A 21,591-nucleotide genomic window follows, 5' to 3' on the forward strand; every position below is an offset into this window, starting at 1 on the left:
AGAGCCGGGCAAAGCTGGAGCTAGGGCTGGCATCCATGGGTAAAGCTGACGTGCCATCGGGTGTTGGTGTATGTCTCAGCGGTGCCATTTCCGACACAGCTCCCTGCTCATGGCCTGGGCCAGATGCCTGGACCCCTGAACCCATGGGGGAGGCCAGGAGGAAGCTCCTGGCTCAGCTCCAGCTGTATCAGTCACCTGGGGAATGAAGCAGCAAGGGAAGGCCTCTCTGTCTCCCTCTCTCTCTCTGTAATTCTGACATTAAAATTTAAAAACAAAACAAAGAAAAAAGAAACTTAGAGCTAGCAACTTCATCCGGGTCTCCCACAAGGGTGGCTGGGATCCTTGAGCCACCCAGCACCTGCCCCATCTCAAGGTGCTGCAAGCTGCACTGGAAGTAGAGGAGCCAGGTCTTATCAGGTCTCATCAGGCCCCAGGACTCGAACCCAGGACGCAGCCAACTGCTGCACCAAATGCCCATCCTCTTCCCTTTGAAAGCTGGATGGTTTCCTATCTGTGGATTGGTCACATCGCCGATCTGCATGTTCATCCTAAGCTCTGATCCTCATGTGCAGTGACGTCCCTGTCCTCATGATTCCTTTGCCTGCTGGGTAACAAGGTTCAGGGACCTACTGAGCAGGGAAGGGGTGGCAGCAACGGGTATGGGCCTCTGCAGACACCAGCAGTGGCCCCCAGGCGTGCATGGCACAGCATCGCACAGGCAACCTCCAAGCAGGTGTAGCCCCAGCCACATTACCCCTGCTCCAGAGTCTGGCTCCCACAGCCTCCAGTCCCAGCCTGTCCCAGGAGGCAGCTCCTGGCCACGCCCCTGGCTTCGCAGACGCTGCGTCCACTGCCCAGGCCCTGTTTGGATGCTCTCCCAATAGCCCCCAGGGCTGGGTCCTCCCTTGTAAAGCTTCACCACAGGCCCCTCAGGGGCCCCCATCCTGGACACTGCGCCGGGCACGCCTGTCTCACACGGCAGGCTGCGGGCTCCTGTGGGCACCCTGGGCAGCTTAGGGAAGGACATTCCTGTGCGTCATGGCAAAGCCACGCACTGCTGCCCACTCAGGCCTCAGGCCTGGGCCTCTTGGGCTATTTTTATTCCTTCTCCTCCCCTGTGGAGCTGAAGGCTGCAGGGCAAGTTTGAAAACCAAGCCGGTTCCACCTGCCAGGTAGACTCACCGGAGGCCTCAGTGGGACCACCCATGAGGCTCCCCTCTCCTGCAGAGCAGTCAACTACAGCATCCAGGCTGCTGGCTTCCTGTTGCCGGGTGACCTGGAAAGAATACGGCACCTTTCTTTTGGTGTGCCAATCAATTGGCTCTGGTTCTTTCTTTCTTTCTTTTTTTATTTTATTTTTATTGCAAAGTCAGATATATAGAGAGGAGGAGTGACAGAGAGAAAGATCTTCCGTCTGCTGATTCACTCCCCAAGCATCCGTAACAGCCAGAGCTGAGCTGATTCGGAGCCAGGAGCCAGGAGCCTCTTCTGGGTCTCCCATGCAGGTGCAGGATCCCAAGGCTTGGGCCGTCCTCAACTGCTTTTCCAGGCTGCAAGCAGGGAGCTGGATGGGAAGTGGGACCACCGGGATTAGAACCCTGCACATTCAAGATAAGGACTTTAGACGTTAGGCTGCTGTGCTGGGCCCTGCTCTAATTCTTTCTTTTTCTTTTTTTTTTTTTTTTTTTTTTTTAATTTTTATTGGAAAGGTGGATATACAGAGAGGAGAGACAGAGAGGAAGATCTTCCGTCCGATGATTCACTCCCCAAGTGAGCGCAACGGCCGATGCTATGCCAATCTGAAGCCAGGAGCCTCTTCCGGGTCTCCCACGCGGGTGCAGGGTCCCAAAGCTTTGAGCCGTCCTCGACTGCTTTCCCGGGCCACAGGCAGGGAGCTGGAAGGGAAGCGGGGCTGCCGGGATTAGAACCGGCGCCTATATGGGATCCCGGGTGTGCAAGGCGAGGACCTTAACCACTGTGCCATCACGCTAGGCCCTCTAATTCTTTCTTGCAGGCCATTTTGAGACTCAAATGTTAAAATGTAAATTTTTAAGAAGGCAGAGCCGGCATTATGGCATAAAGGGTTAATCTGCTGCCTGTAGTGCTGGCATCCCACTTGGACACCACTTCCTGCCCCAGGTGCTTCACTTCCCCTCCAGTCCCTGGCTGTGGCCTGGGAAAGCAGCAGAGGACGGCCCAAGAGCTTGGACCCCCTACACCCACATGGGAGACCAGCAAAAACTCCTGATTCCTGACTTCAGCCTGGCCCAGCCCTGCCTATTATGGCCATTTGGAGAGTGAACTAGCTGATGGAAGATCTCTCTGTCTTTCTCTCCCTCTCTCTAAGTCTGCCTTTCAAATACATAGATCTTAAAAAAAAAATTCAGGGAAGTGAAATAGTCACATGATTCAAAATGGAAAATACAGAAAGGGGTCTCAGGGCCATCCAGCACTGGTCAAACCCAGACAGGCAGAGAGGGCCACGCGCGACTCCGCGGAGAGAGGGCCACGCGCGACTCCCCGGAGAAGCCCTGCTGCATGCGGCAGAGAGGGCCACGTGCGACCCTCCGGAGAAGCCCTGCTGCGTGCTGTGGCGCGTAATAGGTATTTGCAAACAACAAGGGCCGGTCCCTGTCTCTGCATCACCTTCTGTGACCGTGCACTGAGTGATCAACCTCCAGGCGCTGAGCTGAGTGCCCCACAAATACTACTCCCATTTTATGGGAAGGACCAGGTCTCCAGGCCAGGCTCACACAGCTGGGAGACGGCAGCACTGCAAACTTGTGGGCCCATGCTTTCGTAATGTGGCTGCTGTGGGTCTCTGGCCCCAGGGATGCCCAGAGGCCTTCCGTACAGGTGCTCCCAGGCCCAGCAGATGCACGGAGCCCTCCCTAGGATGGCCCCTGGACCTTGAAACAAGCAGCAGGGAGCCGCAAGCAGCAGGGAGCCACGTGACTGGTTCCTCTGGACTCAGTAGTGTCTGCCGGATGTGGTGACCCTGTGTCCAGAGAGGGCAGGGGCTTGTCCCAAGTCACGCAGCAAGGGTGTGGCAGCCGGAGCTGGAACGCAGGTCAGCCCTGCCCTGCCCTGCCATACAGGGAAGGGCGACGGCCATGTTCCTTGTCCCAGGAGCTCAACACATCACTGGTTCCTGCTGGCAGGGGCTCCTGTTGGGGTCCTGTCCCAGGGCTCCTGGGGTAGACCAGGAGACTTGTTGGGATTCAAGATGTTCCGTCACTACCTGTGTGACACTGAGAGAGTAGAGCAGCCTCCCTGAGCCGCAGCCTCCCCCACTGGAAGCTGGAAGTAAGATGAGCTACTACAAGGAGCTGACGCTATGGCATAAAGCTCCCTGTGGGAAAACAAAAAACAAAACAAGAAGCGGCTCCCTGTGATGTGGGCATCCCATAGGAGTGACAGGTCATCTTGGCTGCCCCACTTCCAATCCAGCTTCTTGCTAATGTGCCTGGGAAAGGGAAAGCAATGGAACATCACCCAAGTACTTGGGCACCTATACCCACATGGGAGACCTGCACGAAGCTCCTGTCTTCTGGTTTTGGCCTGGCCCTGCTCCAGCTGTTGCAGCTGTTTGGGGAGGGAACCAGCAGGTGGAAGATATCTTGCTGTAACTCTGCACTTCAAATAAATAAATCCTGGGGGCGGGGTGGGGGGGGGAAAGCTCCCACTAGGGTCAGAAGCACAGGTGACAGCGCACCTTTGCAGCATTACCGCAGCAGTGCCCGGCGGACCCGGGCTCTGGCCTCTGACCTCTGCAGCTACCTGAGCCTGGCTGCTGAGTTCAGGCCCAGCCAGTCACTCTGAATGGCCTAGGGCAGTCACTTTTCTGGCCCTCTGCCTCCTTCTCAGTGTAACAAAGGTGGGGCTTGCCTCCTGAGGGCGTGGCCAGACTCTAATGCGCTCACCTCACCAGGCGGGCTGAGCACGCTCTCGGAAACATTGAGTGGACCCAGAAGCAGCCGGACTACACGCTCTGCCACCCCCAGCTGTACTGAGCCGTAATTGCCCTTGACAGTGAGCCAGACCCGGCAAGGGCCTCCTGTGATGGCTGAGTGCACCCTGTATTGGGCCCCTTATCCTGCTTTGTGCCTGGGCACCCTCACATTGGCCCATGTTGTGGGTGGAAGGCTAGGAAGGAGGGAAGCCAGAGCACACCCAGAGCCAGGAGCTTCTTGGCTGCACCAGTCAGGCCCCCACCCCACCCCACCCCCGCCCTGACTTTCATCTCTGTTCCCTGGCTACGGCCTGGCCAGCTCCAGGAGGAAGCTGCACCCAGGCCCCGGAAAGGTCATGGTGGCCTGGCGAGGGGCTGTTGCAAACACCACGCCCAGTGACTCCTGGAGGGCTCATGGTGCTGGCCCGCCCGGGCTCCACATTTGATGACGTTATCTGTCGTGTCAGAGACGATGACTGGCACATCTGGGCTGTCTGCAGCCCCCCCACTCAGCAGCTCAGCTGGGCTCGGTGAAACCGGGGGTGCCCCAGCCTGAGGCAGCGTCCTGGGTGGGAGGGCGGGGGCTTAGGCCACCCTGGGGAGGGCAGCAGCGTTTGGACCAGAGGGATTTGTGGAAGGACTGATGGGCCAGAGGCAGGGACAGCAGGATCACCAGCAGACGATGTGGTGAGCGACACGGGAGGGTGAGGGGGAATGAGGTCATGGGGTGGGCAATAGGAGGTCAAGCCGCCAGGGATGGCAGGCTCCAGGCCAGGAGCCACACGCCTCTCTTTCTTCTGCCTTCTGTGGCATCTCACAGCCCAGTGTTACTGCTGGAGCTCCTGCCATCGGTCTTCCGTGAGGAGGAAGATCAGAAAGAGCGCTGTCCAGTTCTGCCCTCTGGAGCCAGCTTTCTACAGCTGATCTGCCCTGCGTCTCGGTCAGGAGGCCATGCACGCTGTACATAGCTGCAAGGGAGCCTGGGCACATCTCAGCCCCCGTGCGGTCAGGCATTCATGGGAAGGCCTACAAGGCCCTGCCTGCCCGCCTTCCCCCCCTCCGACTCCCTCAGGCCTATATCCTGGCTCCCGGACACTGAGGTCACTTCTGCTGAGTCACTGTCCAGCCCTCCCTGAGCTCATGACTCAGCGTTATGGCTAGGAAGATGAGCACGTTAGGGCAGCTGGGCTGGGCCCCCTATTTATTTTTTCTGATGCTTCCTCTGGCTGGTATCTTGATTCCTCCTCTGCTTCCCTTCTCTGCTTCTCTCCCTCAATCTCATTAGGTGCAATTACATGCAGAACAATGCACAGGTCTTAGGCATCTATTGAGTTTTGCCAAATGCACGGGCTCTGCTACCACTGCTTCAAGCAGATGGAAAACATGGTGACCAAACCAGCATTGTGGCCCTGGGGTTAAGCCACTTCCTGCTGTGCTGGCATAGCACAGAAGCACCAGAGCCCTGTGCATCTGCCACCAGTTCGAGTGGTGCTGGCTCCATTTCTGATTCAGCTCTCTGCTTACGTGCCTGGGAAAGCAGCGGAAGTGCTTGGGCCCCTGCACCCACGTGGGAGACCAGGATGAAGCTCCCTTTCCCCGGTTTTACCCTGGCCTAACACGGGCAATGCTAGCCATTCAGAGAGTGAACCAGCAGGTAGCCTATCTCTCTCTCTGCCTCTCTGTCTGTAACTCTGCACTTGAAACACATAAAAATAAGTCTTCCAGAAAACAACACTACTGGCCCTGCCAGACTCCCGCACACCCTCGCCCCTGCTGGCCTCTGCAGCCCCTCTCCCCTGCCGGGCCCCCACAGCCCCTCACCCCTGCCGGGCCCCCACAGCCCCTCTCCCCTGCCGGGCCCCCGCAGCCCCTCTCCCCTGCCGGATAACCCCTGCTCTGTTTCTTGTGCTGCCAGGTCTGGTTTTCTGGCATTTTTCTCACCCCATGGTAAAATGGGATGGGGCATGGCATGTGGGGAGTGGCTGTGGTCAGGGTCTGGGTGTGCTTGGCTGCACCTGTCCACTTCACCGTCTCTCCTAGCCCAATCTCAGCCCCAGAGAAAGGGGGCGGGTGGAGCCAGCACACCATGACCTGGTGTGACCCGGGCTGGGGACAGAGCTGCCTTGTTGGGCACCGCTCCTTGGAGGCCGTGGTGTGGCAGGGAGACCTGCACTGCTGCCGGGGATCTCTGACTCCCTGCTGTGCTGGTGGAGCTGGGGAAGCCACTGGCCAGTGGGAGGAGCTGCCACCATTTGGGACAGGTACCTGATGTCACTTTGCCAGCCTCCATCTTGCACAGATAGGACACTCAAGTGTAGAAAGAGTAGACTTTTATTTTTAAAATTTATTTATTTTTATGGGAAAATCAGATATACAGAGAGAAGGAGAAACAAAGATCTTCCATCTGCTGGTTCACTCCCCAAGTGGCCACAACGGCCAGAGCTGAGCCAATCCAAAGCCAGGAGCCAGGAGCTTCTTCCGGGTCTTCCACACAGGTGCAGGGTCCCAAAGCTTTGGGCTGTCTTCCACTGCTTTCCCAGGCCACAGGCAGGGAGCTGGATGGGAAGTGGAGCAGTCGGGACACAAACTGGTGCCCATATGGGATGCAAGGTGAGGATTTAGCCACTTGGCTGCCACACCTGGCTTTAGACTTTTGTTTTTAAGGTTTATTATCTATTTTTATGGGAAAGGCAGATTTACAGAGGGAAGGAGAGACAGAAAGATCTTCCATCTGCTGGTTCACTCCCCAAATAGCTACAATGGCCAGAGTTGAGCCAATCAGGAGCCAGGGGTTTGTTCTGGGTCTCTCACGCAGGTTTGGGGGTGCAAGCACTTGAGCTGTCTTCCACTGCCTTCCCAGCATTAGCAGGAAGCTGGATGGAAAGTGGAGCAGCTGGACACAAACCGGAACCATATGGATATCAGAGTTTGCAAACAGTTTAGCCAGTCGAGTTCTCCTGCTGGCCCCAGAGCTGACTTTTCTGAGGTCACGTGCAGGTTGCCCTCCCTCCCTCTCCCAGCCTGACCTCTGCCTGGACCCCTGGGCATAGACTGTCATCTAGGCAGCAAGTCCACCAGACAGAGGCGCGGGGCTGGGGGACACGGCGCACACACAACGGCCTCTTTCAGGTCAGCACTGGGGGTGCTTGTCTCAGCTTCCTGCGAGAATGTACGGTGTGAAGCAGGATTGGGGCTGGCGGCCTGAGCCCAGGCCCAGGGTGGAGTCTGAGCAAACAGGAGGAGGGGCTGAGGAAGGCCCCTGGGCATTTGGAAGGAGGAAACGGAGCCGCTGGGACACAAACTGGCTTGTAAGGAATGCCAGCGCTGCAGTCAGAGGCTTAGTCCGCCACATCACAGCACTGGCCCCCTCTTTCATTAATTTAGAAGGATGAAATAACTAAAGGGTTTTTTTTTTTCCTGTTTTGGAGCTTAATTTTTATTATCAACATTTTTTTGTTGTCAGTCACATATGCTCATGGTCAGTGCTCCAAGAAAGGTGTTAAATGATAAAATCTGGTTCCCTGTGGTCCCCAGACGGAACTGATCGCTGTCCACAACACAGAACCTTCCAGAAACCTTCTGTATGTCTGCAAACATACATGGGTAAAGCTGTACAATCCCAGATGAACAGAAAGGGCTCCCGCGTGTCCAGGGCCAGGTCCCTGACTTGACAATGAACCTCGGACCTGATGACAAGTTCACAGTCACCTTGCCAGACGCAGTGGGAGAGGCCGGAGGTGTCTCCGGGCAGGCAGGGCAGGTGTTGCCGGGGGGCTTGGCAGCAGCATGCCTGGCTCCGAGGGGCTCTGGGTGCCCACGGACCCTCCTCCCTGTCTGTGCTTCCTGGTGGCTAAGCAGCCAGCCACTCAAGGAAGGCAGGGCTGCAAGGCCGCCCTCCTCCCTGCTGGATCCCCAGGGGCCGGCTCAACTCCAGCAGGCAGTAGGCGGGCGCTGACGGCCAGGCTCAGCCCAGGTACAGGCCAAAGGGCAGCCCTGCTGGGCTCTAGGCACCACCCATGCAGCCAGCTCCTGGGATTCTACCTGGCTGCCCAGCAGGTGCCCACGCAGGGCGAGGCTCCCTCCCTAGCTGTCATCCACCCGGGTTGGCCACGTCTGACCTGCTGACTCCACTCCTGCAGCCTGGGCCACAGCCCGAGTGGCAGGCTGACAAAGAGGGCGTTTGTGGGATGGGGTAGACTCCAGCGGGGCGAACTGGTGCTCGGACAGGTCCTCGACTTCTCTTTTCTTTTTATTTAAATTGATGGTAAATTCCGATAACATGAGGTGTTGCTATGACTAACGGTGTTGAGCACATTCTAGACGTTATGTGACCATCCTCACTGTTGACTTCCAGAACATTCCAGAATATTGCCATGGTCCCCCAAGGACCTAGACCTGTTTCACTCTCACCAATCTTGGCAGTTGACCGAGTCCAGGCATTTCAGACCTCAGTGAGCATGCCACGTGTGCTCGCCAGTGCCCGCCCCGCCTGGCCCAGCACTTGGAGGGTCTGGCCGCAGTGTAGCACGCCCATGTCGCTCCTTCTCACTGACTGGACAGCCTGTGTCTTGTTTATCCACCCTTCTGGGACAGTCATGGGATTACCTCTGTCCCCACCCCGCACCTGTGCTAGCGCAGCTATGACACCCAACCTTGCTGAGCCTCAGTTGTCACATCTGTCAAATGGGGACCAGGACTCCGCAGGTCGGGAAACCGGAAGGAGCTGTCAGACAGGAGGCCCTGTACCTTGGGTCGTGTCCAGGGGTGGCCAGCCTGAAGGGGATGCTACTACTCCAGCCGCACCCTAGGGACACAGAAAGAGGACAGCCCAGCCTCAGGGCCCTGCCCGGTGGCCGGCCGGCTGCTGGCCCCCCTCACATGGCCTTCTGCTGGAAGCTCCCTTCACCACACACATTTCCCAAGTCCTTGCTGGTCTTGAGGCACACTTGCTGGGCCCCAGTGACACCACAAGTAGGAGGAGGCGTCTGCATGCGCCCAGCTGCACATCTTGTCTGCTGGGCCCACTCCAACCTCACCGCCCTGAGGCAGGCACTGCTGGTTCCCAGCTCCCAGAGCCTGGCAACAGGAAGTGCCCTGTGAATGCTGAAGACACACTTAGCTCCACCCTCCAGTGCAGGCTTCGAGGCCCTACGAGATTAAGCGAAGCGTCCCAGGCCACAGAGCCAGGGCAGGAAGGGGTGGGCTTGGCTCCAGGCTCTGGGTTCTGCTTTCTTAGTGCTGAGCTCAAGGGATTCCCATGGGGGAACCACAGGGCAGCAGTGCTGGATCGCAGTACCAAACAGCATGCCAGCTGTGTGGCTGTGGCACGCCTCCTCCTCATGACCACTGTGAGGAGTAAGAGGGCAGAGATGTGTACACCATGCGTGCGGGTCAGCCCCTGTGGCTCACTCCATGGTATAGCAGGTTAAGCTCCTGCCAGTGGCATCAGCGTCTCATATGATCCCCAATTTGTGTCCTGGCTGCTCCATCTCCGATCCAGATCCCAGCTTTGACCCAGGAAAGCAGCAGAGGACAGTCCAGGAAAGGGGGTGACTATGGGGTGCAGTGGAGGGCTGACAGCTGGCAGGGGTGAGGGGATGAGAGGAGGGAGAAGCAGCTTGGGCAGGGGAGGAGGGTAGGGAGGCCAGAGGACACTGCACCTGCTCTCACCAACACCCAGGGCTGGGCCGCCACCCCTGGGCAATAGCTGCCAGAAAAACGGGTGATACGTTCACAGGCTGCCATGGGCCCAGCAGGTGGCCCTGCCCATGGGGACCCGCAGGACACAGGGGGTCTTGCCCCGCCCAGCTGTCCTGGCACAGCCCCACCCCCACCCAGGAATCAGGCCTTGCCCACTCTGCACCTCCGTTTCCCACCTGGCCATGGGTGTGAGAAGGCTGTTGCCTCGAGGCTGTGGGCACAGCAATATGAAGGGGCGTGCGGGCGCTGCTGCTGCTGCTGGGAGCTTGCCGTGGGGCACCCGTACAGCTTGCTGGCAGCACAGGGAGTCTGGGTTTGAATCCACCTCTGTTTCTGGGAGGTGGGGGATGTCCCTGGTCTCTGGACAGCACAGATGGGCAGGGAAAGCTGGGTCCTCTGGGGTCAAGGCCAGGCCACTGCCCCGGCCTCCTGATGCTGTCACTGCCCCTAGCCGGCTCCTCCCAACCACCCACAGGCACCACCCGGGCACTAACCCTCAGCTGGCCGTGTGTGGGCCAACCCCCTTGGCAGTGAGCTCTGTGCCAGGCTCCAGGGCCTCAACAGCCGCCAGCTGGTATAGACTGACAGATACAGCCATTCTGGACAGGTACAGGGGATGCCCCGAGGGGGAGTGGGCAGCACTCGGGGCTGCCACGGCTGGCCTTGGAGGAGGCCCAGGAGCTCGCCCCCCGGCCTGCGTCTACAGTCCTCTCTGTTCCTCCAGTGTTTAAGGTGCCAGGGCAGGGGCGTGCAATGAGTGAATGAAGGAGTGAAGAAAGTTTTGTCTTCACAGCTGGGAGGCAGCATGGCTCTGGGAGGTGACTCAGTCAGGTTCTGGAAGGGGACATGGACTGTCCGCCACCGTGCCCCTCCCAGACCCCAGGGCAGGTTTAAGCCCAGGCTGTGCTGTGCAGCCTCAGGCCACCCATGACCCTGCTATGACCGACCTGTGACCTGCCGGGGTGCTGTGCCAGGAGGTGTGGGTGGGCGGGATCAGCTCGGGTGGTGACCCAGGGCACCCCGGTGCCAGCCATGCTGGCTGCTGGCACCCTTTGATGACCACATCTATCCCCACACCCAGGCCATCCCTGTCTCCCTGAATGGACTCTTTAAGGCCTCGTAAAACTGAGTGACAATGAGCTGTGTCAGAGACGAGAGAGACGGCTGCCCAGGGGCCTCCACCAGGCGCCAGGAAGGGACGGCTGTGGGCTGCGGGGACAGCTGTGCTGTGTTAGCCCGAGGCCAGGCCTGCTGAAGGGGAGGCCACGGAGAGGCAGGGAGCTGGAGATGATGGGGTGTGGCAGGACCACAGGCTTGGGGCTGTGCAGGGGGGAAACCTGGGCAGAGCCGTGTGCCTGGGCACCTGGGCACCGCAGCCCTGGGCTCTGTCCAAGCACACGGAGTCAGGCGGCCGTAGCTGGGCACTCCTGTTCCTGCTGGCCGCCAACATAGTCACACACGCACACACACACACACGCAATGTTGCTGACAGTGCCTGGGCAGCCTGCACAGACATCCCCATGTCCACACAGCACTGGGGACACATACAAGTCCACCAACACCCATGTGTGTGCATGTGTACCCATGCCACATGCCACCCTGGACATGCTTGGGCGGCACGCCCAGGCTCAGTCACTGTTGGGGGGTGAGTGAAGCACCAAGCTCCAGCCCACAGGCTCATGTACCTGGGACCCTCAACTCTCCAAGCTGCATGCATTCTGAGTCCTCAAACATCCCCAGAAACATCTGGAGGGTTCTGGAACTTCAGCAGGTGCAGCCTCTGTAGGGTTGCACAGCCCAGGCTCCAGAGTTGGTCCTGCCCACCTCACCTGCCACTCATTCCATCACTCAGGCATCAGCAGGCAGACCCTCCCTTTCCAGAGAGCCCATGTCCATTGTCTGAGGAGGACCCATCCCTCAGGGACTCCCCTGCCATTCCCCCAGCCAGGTGTAACTGTCCACTTCCTGCCCATATGGCCAGTGCTGCAGGACTGTGGGACCTGGGGGAGCCGGGCAGAGGCAGGGGTGCTTTACCAGCAGGAGGAGCAGCACCCTGTCCCACGCACCTCTCAGAAGTGAGGTCCAGCAGGCCCCCCAGGGCCATCACTGTCCCAGGGGACTCAAGGGACCCTGGAGACTAGCACCTGGTTCCCTGGCAGGCCGGGAGGCCAGACCTGACCCACGGCCACAGCTCTTGGTGCGGAGGCTTACTCAGGCAAAAGGGCACTGCCGTGAGCAGAAGCCCTGCCTCCATGGTAGCCAAGCCACCCTTCACTCCCAGGGTGCAAAAGTACACGAAGCAGGATCGCACGGGTGGCCCTGTGGTGAAGGCACCCAGGCTGGGGCAGTCACAGCTCGGATGGGTGGCCCTGTGGTGAAGGGCAGTCACGGCTCAGATGGGTGGCCCTGTGGTGAAGACACCCAGGCTGGGGCAGTCACAGCTCGGATGGGTGGCCCTGTGGTGAAGGGCAGTCACGACTCGGACGGGTGGCCTGCATTGAAGACCCGCAGCCTGGGGCACTCACAGCATGGCACTTCCGGTCTCTGCTTTGTGCCCCACGAGAAATGTGGTTCAGGGGTGGGCGTGTGCCAAGCAGTGAAGACACACATCCCACCTGGCAGGGCCTGAGTCCACAGCCCCAACCTTGGCCTCCTGCTCACGAGATGCAGGAGGCGCGGGAGGGGAGATGTGGGTGGTGCACTGGATCCCAGCTTCCCAGGGGATGGAAACTGTGTGTGCGACCATCTGTCCCTCTTTGCCAATCAAATAAGTAGAAATGAAGGTATGTGACGCAGATTTTAAAGATGTATTGATTTATTTGAAAGTCAGAATTACAGAGAGAGGTCGGCTGTTTCACTCCCCAGATGGTTGCAACAGCCAGGACCAGCCAGGCTGATGCAGGGGCCAGCAGCTCCTTCTGAGTCTCCATGTCCTCTGCTGCCTTCCCAGGCCACCAATAGGGAGCTGGATGGTGCAGGACTTGAACCAGCGCCCATGTGGGATGCCAGCGCTACAGGCTGAGCCTAACTGGCTATGCCACAGCACCGGTTCAAACAACTTCAGATATGTTCTTCGTAAAGTTTGGAAACAACAGCCATTCTTTCTAGTTAATTAATTTCCCTATTTTGGGATAAGTCCTTGCTACATTTAAATGTTTTTTTTTTCTGTTAGAAATGGTAGTAACCCCAGAAGAGTTTGGGGGTCCAGTATTTTGGCACAGTGGGTTAAGGCTACCGCTAGAGACACAAACATTCCATACCAGAATGCAGGTTCCAGTCCCTGCTGCTCAGCTTCCCACCCAATCCCCCACAGTGGGAGGTGCCCAAGTGCCGCCCCCAGGGAAGCCCGGCTGGAGTTCCTGTCCCCCAGTCGTGGCTGGGCCAGCCCTAGCTCTGGCTTACAGCTGTGGTGGAGTCTCTTCCTCCACCCTGCAAATCAATCAACACATGTTTTTGTAAAAAGCCTTTGCTAGGAAAAAGAGAACCCAGCTCTGGATCTGTCCCACAGCCGCTCCCCTCCCTGGTCAGGGAGCCCCAGTGGGTGGTGGTGGACGGAGGTGCCCCACAGCCGCTCCCCTCCCTGGTCAGGGAGCCCCAGTGGGTGGTGGTGGACGGAGGGCTGGCATGCACTCTCTCTGTGACTGTCCTTGCTGAGGGGTGCCATCAGGAGCCACTGGCCACAAGGAAATGTTATATCCTGTGTGCTTCTGCGCCCTGGGGTGGTGGGGGTCCCTGTGCAGGAGAGACATGGAGAAGGCAGGGCCAGCACCCGAATCCCTGTGCTCTGGGGATGACTGAGCTGCCCTCTCATCTGCGAGCCTCACCCCTCCCAGGGACCCAGGACACAGGAGGGGAGTGGCCAGGCTCTCACCGCTGTCCCCCACTGGGCTTGGGATCCAGTAACTTGGAAACTGAACTGGCTTTGGGGTGGTCGGTGCAATTCTGCAGATTAAAGATGACCAGAGGGCCTGGCACTGTAGCCTAGAGGCTGAAGTTCTTGCCTTGCATTCACTGGGATCCCATATGGCCACTGGTTCTAATCCTGACTGCTCCACTTCCCATCCAGCTCTCTGCTTGTGGCCTGGGAAAATAGTTGAGGACGGCCCAAAGCCTTGGGACCCTGCACCTGTGTGGGAGACCTAGAGGAAGCTCCTGGCTCCTGGGTTCTGATCGGCTCAGCTCTGGCCATTACGGCCACTTGAGGAGTGAACCAGTGGATGAAAGATCTTCCTCTCTGTCTCTCCTTCTCTCTGTAAATATGACTTTCCAATAAAAATAAATAAATAAACCTAAAAAAAAATGCCTCCTAGATGCACGTAGCCTTCAGTGGCTGGCCTCCTGCTGCTGAAGACACAAAGGACACAGGACACAGGGCGAGGACAGAGACTGGACTCTGGGGCCAAGCTTCCGGACACCCGGCAGCCGGAGGCTGGCGACTGCCCTGGCAGCCCGCGTGTCTTTCGCACGGCACTCTACGGATGCCCACACACAGGTTCACAGTCGGTGTCGCTGACCGTGACGGGCAGCATTTTCTCATGCTGTCAGAGTCATCGGGCGAGGCTTCCTGCTGTGGGTGGACCGTGGGGGCCTGCGTGAGTAGCTCTGTGTCTGTGTCTGTTAGGTCTTCCCCACCCACGCACCACTGGATGTTTTCTCGCAACCCTCAGGCCGACTCTGGTGGGCAGACTCGCATGCGCAGGGCTCTGCTGGAGACACTGTCAGCTCCGGGTGGAGGAAGGGGGATCCCGGGCAGTGGGGAATGCTCAGCTCTGCGTGGGTGCTAGCTGCACCACCGGGAAGCGGTGCAGAGTCTCCGGGCATTAAGATCCTGCTGGACAGAGCTCATGTTGTGGTGTATTGGGGTCAGCTGCTCCCTGCAGCGTCACAGGCAGGTCGCTGTGGAGCCTCGCATGATGGGGCTCCTGCCGGCATCCGTGTCGGGTTCCTGGGAGCCTCTCGCCCCAGCTAGGGTCGGGTGCAGGCATCTGGGATGTGCACTCGTGGGTAGGAACTCGAGTGCTCTCTCAACCAGATTGTGAAAATGTTTTTGATTAGACAAGAGCAGAGAGGTTGCTGAGGAGAACGACAAGATTTCTGCAGGCACAGAGGAGCCCCATGCAGGGGGTGGCAAGGGTCGTGGCGCACGGCCCGGGAGCAGGCAGCCTGTGTGTGTGGCCAGGGAGACCGCGGGGAGTCTGGGAGAGGCAGCCCCTGCTCACAGATCCCACACCATGTGCCTTCTGCTTTCCTTCCCTAGTTTTCCAAAATCTCCCCTCCAGGAGCCTAGCAGTCGCCACACTAACCCACGTAGGCGCAGCATACACCATCGTCATGGCCAGGCGGCCGTGAGCAGCGGGGCGAGGCGGCCAGCTGTGGCTTCTCCCTGCACCTGCTTGCAGCTGGGACTCTTGGCGGACCCTGCCGCCCTGACCCCGGCTCTGAGGACGGACTCGAGCAGAGCACGAGTGGCGGCTTCCCGCAGGGAACCTTCCAGCACACCGGTTCACAGACAGGACTCAGTGCTGTCTCCCACCCGGAGGGAGCCAACTGCAGGGCGCGGCCGCCAGGGCAGCTCGAGCTTCCTTATCCGCCTGCAGCGGCGGTGACTCAGCAGCAGATGGCGCCTCCAAGCCCAGATAAGCCCTGGGCCCGGGAAGCCCTGGGATCAGCCTCCTGCAGGCTGCGAGCTGGGCATGGGAGGGGCACTGACAGGCCCCGTGCGGACAGAGCTTGTGCAATGCTAGCCTGAAGATATCACAGGAAGTCCCGTGGGATGGTGCGCCAATCCTCTGGCTACAACGCCGACATCCCACATGGACTCCAGTCTAAGTACAGGGCTGCCTTATGCGGAGTCCACAGGGTGGCGGGGGCAGACACAGGGCCCGAGTGTGTGCAGGGCAGGCAGCCAGGCTGGCAGGAGCTCAGAATGGCTCATTGAGCCTGCAGCCGCAGGGCTGGGTGGGCTGGGGAAGAAGCAGGTCTTTATCAGGCGAGACCTGGCACAGCCTGAGATGGACAGAGGCCACGCCCACTGGCCACACTAGCTCGGGGCTGGGCAGGTGCTGAGCTCTTCCCGAAGTTCTGCTGTCACTAACTCGTACCAGATGGGGCCGCGTTCTTTCCCCTGTCCTAGGTATCACTGCTGTGGCTCCAGGGAGCACTGGCTTGTCCCCGTGTCCAACGGCCCCATCCACTCAGGACCTCCTGCCACCGCAGGACACGGAACCACAACCCCAGAGAGGAGGTCACCCTCATGGGCCACCCACAGGGAATAGGACTGGGGTCCCCAGGGCTTGTACCCACCAAAGACTACCCCTCCTGCAGGGGTTGCTGTTCTCTGAAGAGCCTCTGCCAGCCTCTTCTCTCAGCATCCTCCCAGACCCAGCAGGGGTGACACAGTCAGAAAATCCTGCTACCAGATGTGGGAGAAGACATGGCCACCCTGGATCCTAACACACTCTCAGAAGGCCAGTGCTGCGGCTCTGCGGGGCAAGCTGCCTCTACTGCTGACACCCCAGCTGCTCCACTTCTGATCCAGCTCTTGCTAACAGTCTGGGAAAGCAGCGAGGGATGGCCCAGGTGCTCGGGCCCCCAGCGAAGGACGGCCTAGGTGCCCGGCCCCCAGCGAGGGACTTCTCAGGTGCTCGGCCCCCAGCGAAGGACGGCCTAGGTGCCTGGCCCCCTGCGAGGGTCGGCCCAGGTGTTCGGCCCCCAGTGAGGGACGGCCCAGGTGCTCGGCCCCCTGCGAGGGATGGCCCAGAGATGGCCCAGGTGCCCGGGCCCTGAGCAAGGGACGGCCCAGGTGCTCAGGTGCCCGGGCCCCCAGCAGGGGACGGCCCAGGTGCTCAGGCCCCCAGCGAGGGACGGCCCAGGTGCTAGGGCCCCCAGCAGGGGACGGCCCAGGTGCTGGGCCCCCAGCGAGGGACGGCCCAGGTGCTCAGGCCCCCAGCGAGGGACGGCCCAGGTGCTCAGGCCCCACACCCCATGTGATCAGAATGGAGCTCTACGCTCCTGGCTGTAGACTGGCAACCACTTGGGGAGTGAAGCAGCAAATAGAAGACATCTTTCTCCTGCTCTCTGTCATTCTGCCTATCAAATAAAAATATTTTTAAAAGATGTCTTTACTTACTGGAAAGGCAGACTTATAGAGAGAAGGCGAGACAGAAAGCAAGATCTTTCATTTGCTGGTTCACTGCCCTAGTGGCCCCAATGGCCACAGTTGAGCCAATCCAAAGTCAGGAGCCAGAAGCTTTTTCCAGGTCTCCCAGTGGGTGCAGGGTCCCAAAGTTTTGGGCCGTCCTCGACTGCTTTCCCAGGCCACAGGCAGAGAGCTGGATGGGAAGTGGAGCAGCGAGGACACAAACCAGCCCCCATATGGGATCCTGGCACTTGTAAGGTGAGGATTAGCCAATTGAGCCATCATTCCAGGTCTTAAATAAAAATATTTTTAAAAGAATCGTTGTAGGGCCCAGCTTGATAGTGTAGCAGTAAAAGTCCTCACCTCGAACACGCTGGGATCCCATATGGGCGCCGGTTCTAATCCCAGCAATCCTGCTTCCCATCCAGCTCCCTGTTCACGCAAGGGAACTGGAGTCAGGAATTCGAATGGATGTGAATGGTCCAGCACAGAGGCGCGCTGCCCGCTGGGAGCTCTCGGGCTGCTTCCCTGGGCCCCCACTCTGTCACTACCACACTCTTCCAGGTCAGACAGGGCCCCCCAGCCTGAGGCAGGCGGTGACACATGGGGGTCAGGTTCAAATCCTGCCCCATGTGGCACAACTGTGGTACCTGTCTGGGTTTCATTTCTGCACCTATAGGCTGGGATGATGGCAGCATCCCCACCGAGGCTGCTGTGCCATCAGAATGAGCCCACGCAGCTGGAGACTTTGCAGCACACCCTGGGAAGCAGCTGTGGTGGCTAAGCCCTCCGGCCCCTGTACCCACGTGGTACCCAGATGAGGGACTTGGCTCCTGGCCTCGCCTGGCCCAGCTCTGGCAGTTGCAGCCATCTGGGGAATGAACAACAAGATGGAAGATCTTTCTGTCTCTCCTGTTCTCTTTTTTTAACTCTTTCAACAAATCTTTAGAGAAAGAAAGTGGGGGAGGGGTCGTTGGAGATGTTCCTCTAAGTCCCGTCTTGGCCTCCCCATTTCCTTGGCGCTCCGGTCCTCACCGTCCCCTCCCACCCACTCACCCATCGGAAGGCAGAGACAAAAGCTGCGGACAAGCCTGCGGCCATCACGCCAAGGCCTGTGGCTCCCAGACCAGCCGCTCCTGTGTCCCCCGGGGTCCTCGTGGTCCTCCGCACTCCAGCTCGGGTTGCCGGAGGCCGTTCCCGCAGCACCCCTTGGCGGGGAAGCCTGTCCCTGCAGCCGGAGGTGCCCGGCTCCCTCAGCACCGTCAGCGGTTAACAGTGACCAGCTCCTCCTGCGCACCGCTCTGAGGACACGCTGGTGCTGGCGTGTCAGATCCCGGGGACCGGCACCTGGCTCAGCCCCGAGCACCCCGGCTCTGGCTTCCTGCTCATGCCACGGTCGAGGCAGCAGGGACGGGTCCAGTGCTTCAGCTCCCGTGGGAGACCCAGCTGGAACTCGGGGATCCTGAGGTGGAGAGCCCCACTCCAGCCGGCCAGGCTCAGCTGGGGCGAGCCAGCACAGCCTCTCTCCATATTGCCAAGAGGTCCTGAGTGGCTCCTACGCTTTCTCAACTGCCTTTTGACGGAAGTCAGCAATGTTCTCCTTTCCCACACTCGTCAACACTCCTGGGATTGTGCCACTACCCAGGTATTACAGGTTGACCTTCAACTGATCCCATGCTAGCCCGTCTTACGTTCCACCTGCTTTCCAGTATTGGCCTGAAATTTAAAAAAAAAAAAAAAAATCAGCACACGGGTGTTAGAAGGAAACTGTTTTCCTGTTGAGTGTCACAGGATGCCAGCACGCAGCAGGTGCCCAGCGGTAACCATGGGCACTGGCTGCCTCTAAATTCAGCAGGGCCTTAATTTGTCATCAGTGATTCACCTGGATTTAAAAATGTTAAGGAGCTGGTGACCAAAGCCAGGGCGGGCACCAGTTTCTCATCACACCAAGCGAACACCTGTGCCCGCCCCAGGTCCGCCGCTCGGCGACAGACAGCTCTCGGTTCCCCCAGCCACGAGGGGCCCCTTCTCCATCTCGGCCTCCTGTGTGCGTCGGGGGCCCCAGGCCTTCCATGATTCCCTGCGAGGGGGAAATGCCCTGACGGCCTTCAGTCTCACACTTGGCACACAGGAAGAAAGGAATGTGCTGGGAGGGGTCGGTGCTTGGCACAGCAGGAAAAGCCGTTCGCAATGGCGACATCCCATACCGCAGTGCTGCTTCAAGTCCACGCAGCTCCCTGCTACTGCACCTCGAAGTAGCGAAGGATGGCTCGAGGGCTGGAGCCCCTGCAGCCTCATGGGAGACCTGGATGTGACTGTAGGTTCCAGGCCATTTGGAGGTGAACCAGCAAATGCAAGGCCCGTTTTCCCAAGAACACACAATGTCCCCTCCGAGCCTGTTCAACCCACTACCACAACCAACGTCACTGTGTGCTTTCAAACAATAACTTAAACAACTTTATTTGACACTTGGATTGTAAAGCAGGCAGTCTTGAGCAAGGCCGGGGCCCCGGCGACTCTCCCTGGCATTGTCCAGCGCCGCAGAGCCGGACGCGGCCCCTCAGAGCGGGGGTCTGTCGCCGCGCCCCGGGAAGTGGTCCTCGGTGCGAAAGAGGGGCGGCGGCTCGTAGGCGGCGGGCGCGGGCTTGGCGAAGAGGCCGGGCACGCCGACGCCGTGCAGCAGCTGCCGGAAGGCCCTGGGCAGCGCGCCCAGCTCGGCCTCGGCCCGGGCCACCTGCTGCTCCGTGCGGGCCACGCGGCTGCCCACCATGCGCACGAAGGCCTCCAGCCGGTCGATCCTGCCGTAGATGCGCCTCATCTCGGCCACGCGCGCGTGGATGCGCGGCACGCCCTCGCGGACCACGTGCGTCGAGTCGCCGCGGATCAGGTCCAGCATGCCCGCGAACTCGTCCACGCGCGTCAGCAGGTCCTCCAGGCTGGCGTCCAGCGCGGCCACCTCGGGCCGCGCCCCGGGCAGCAGGCAGGCGGCGTAGCCCGCGGCGGCGCGGCGCAGCGGCGGCTCCTCGGCGCCCTCGTCCTCCCACGGCCCCGACGCGCGGCTCTGGCTCTGGGAGACGTGGCCGCTGTCGCCGCCCCAGCGCGCGCCCCGCGGCCCCCCGGCGTCCTCGGCGTCCTCCTCCCCGGCCTCGGCCGGCGGCCCCGCGGCGCGCGGCGGAGCGTCCATGGCGGCCGGAAGCAGGGCTCGCGCGCGCGCACGCACAGAGGCACGCCCACAGGCGCGCCCCGCCGCGCGCACGCACAGAGGCACGCACACACGCACGCATCCCGGAAGGGCGTCGCTGTCCGTCCGGTCCTACGGAAGCAGCGGGGACCGGCCGAGGCCTCGAGACCCTGACGGGGCCCCGGGCTCCTGGCTCCCGCCGCTGCGGCCCCTTGTGCAGTGAAGATCTTTCCTTCTGCAAATCTGATCTGCCTTTCTAATGAAAATAAATAAACCTGAAACACACACACCCACGCCAGTTGTAAATCACTTTGGCCGGCACACCCGGCTCGTCCAGGGCCCCTCGCGCAGGCCGTAAAGTATCCCCGGTTAGGCCGTGAAAGCAGTCGGAAACATGCCAGGGGCCGCTGGACGGCTGCGCGTCCCCGTTGCTAGGTGCCGGCAGGACGCGGTTGCGCGGCAACGGGAGGCGGCAGGGCAGGCGGGCGGGGAGAAGTGGGTGACCAGGGGCTCCGGCTTGGTCAAACTGCGAAGCCTGCCAGAAGTCCTGGCAGAGGCACACCGGACGCTGGGAGCTGTTCCAAGCCGGCCCAGCCTAGACATTTCCAGACCTTTCCAGAAGGCGGGTGTGTCTGGGCAGTTCACATTCCTTGTCACACGGGGTGTGGACATCCCAGAGGCGGACAACACTGGACGCTGGCCATCTGGTAAGGATGGCCATCCCCACCAGGAAGCGGAAACAGCCGGCTGCCTCCCCAGCTGTTTCATTATTATTTTGCCCGCACGTAGCTGTCTCCTTGGTGGCTTTGGTGCGGGTTAGGTGGTCACGTGTATTTTGGAGAAAGGTAGCTTTCGATGGAGAAACGGGGTTTGGCCAGAGGTTATTTCCTTCGCGCTGACTTTTGTCACTTTGCAGTGTGACTCATGTGTTGGGCAGGGCCTCGTGTTGCGCTACAGGGGAAATTGAGGTCCCAGGAAGGCTAAAGACCCCATAAACTGGGTGCACACCCTAAAGCAGTCAACAGGCGGGCCCCACCCCCATCGGCCCTTTCTGGTAACTGGTTAGCTCCTCCGCCCACCTGACCTTACCAGAAACCTGTTTCATTATAAACCTTGTTAGGATGTGCGTGCTCCCAGAGCTGTGTGCGACCTGAAGGCTGATTGGCTCCCCTGTAACGTGTAACATGTATTATCCTATAAAATTGCTGCTGCCATCCAGACATTGAGCTTCCTCAGCCCACCCTATACAAGCTTGTGCTCGGCTACTAATAAACAGTCAAGCTCACCATGACTGTCTCCGATGTCTCTGCAAAGACCACCACATTACCTGGGTCGGTGGTCTACGGCCAAGACCCCTGCACACCCCAAGCAGTGACGCCCACCGCACACTGCTGCCTGAGCTTCAAGCCTCCTCTTGCTTGTTTTTTTAATGATGGTGTATCTTTTATTTGAAAGGCAGAGTTACAGAGAGCGAGAGACCTTCCATCCACTGATTCACTCCCCAAGTGGCTGCAATGACTGAAGCTGAGCTGATCTGAAGCCAGGAGCCAGGAGCACCACTCAGGTGAAGGGTCCCAAGGCCTGGGGCCGTCTCTTCACTGCTTTCCTAAGCCACAAGCA

The 21,591-nt window shown here is 59.6% G+C and overlaps 1 protein-coding gene across 1 annotated transcript; it reads right to left on the reverse strand.

The window, feature by feature from the left end:
- Positions 1-19,225: 19,225 nt before the first annotated feature.
- BLOC1S4 (biogenesis of lysosomal organelles complex 1 subunit 4) lies at positions 19,226-19,974 on the reverse strand. The gene has a single exon (XM_040966312.1). It carries the CDS (start codon positions 19,972-19,974, stop codon positions 19,351-19,353), a length of 624 nt encoding a protein of 207 aa, XP_040822246.1. The 3' UTR covers positions 19,226-19,350.
- Positions 19,975-21,591: the final 1,617 nt, after the last annotated feature.

The sequence above is a fragment of the Ochotona curzoniae genome, unplaced genomic scaffold, assembly GCF_017591425.1.
Source record: "Ochotona curzoniae isolate NIBS_2020 unplaced genomic scaffold, NIBS_Ocur_1.0 scaffold_4505, whole genome shotgun sequence".
Lineage (NCBI taxonomy): Eukaryota > Metazoa > Chordata > Mammalia > Lagomorpha > Ochotonidae > Ochotona > Ochotona curzoniae.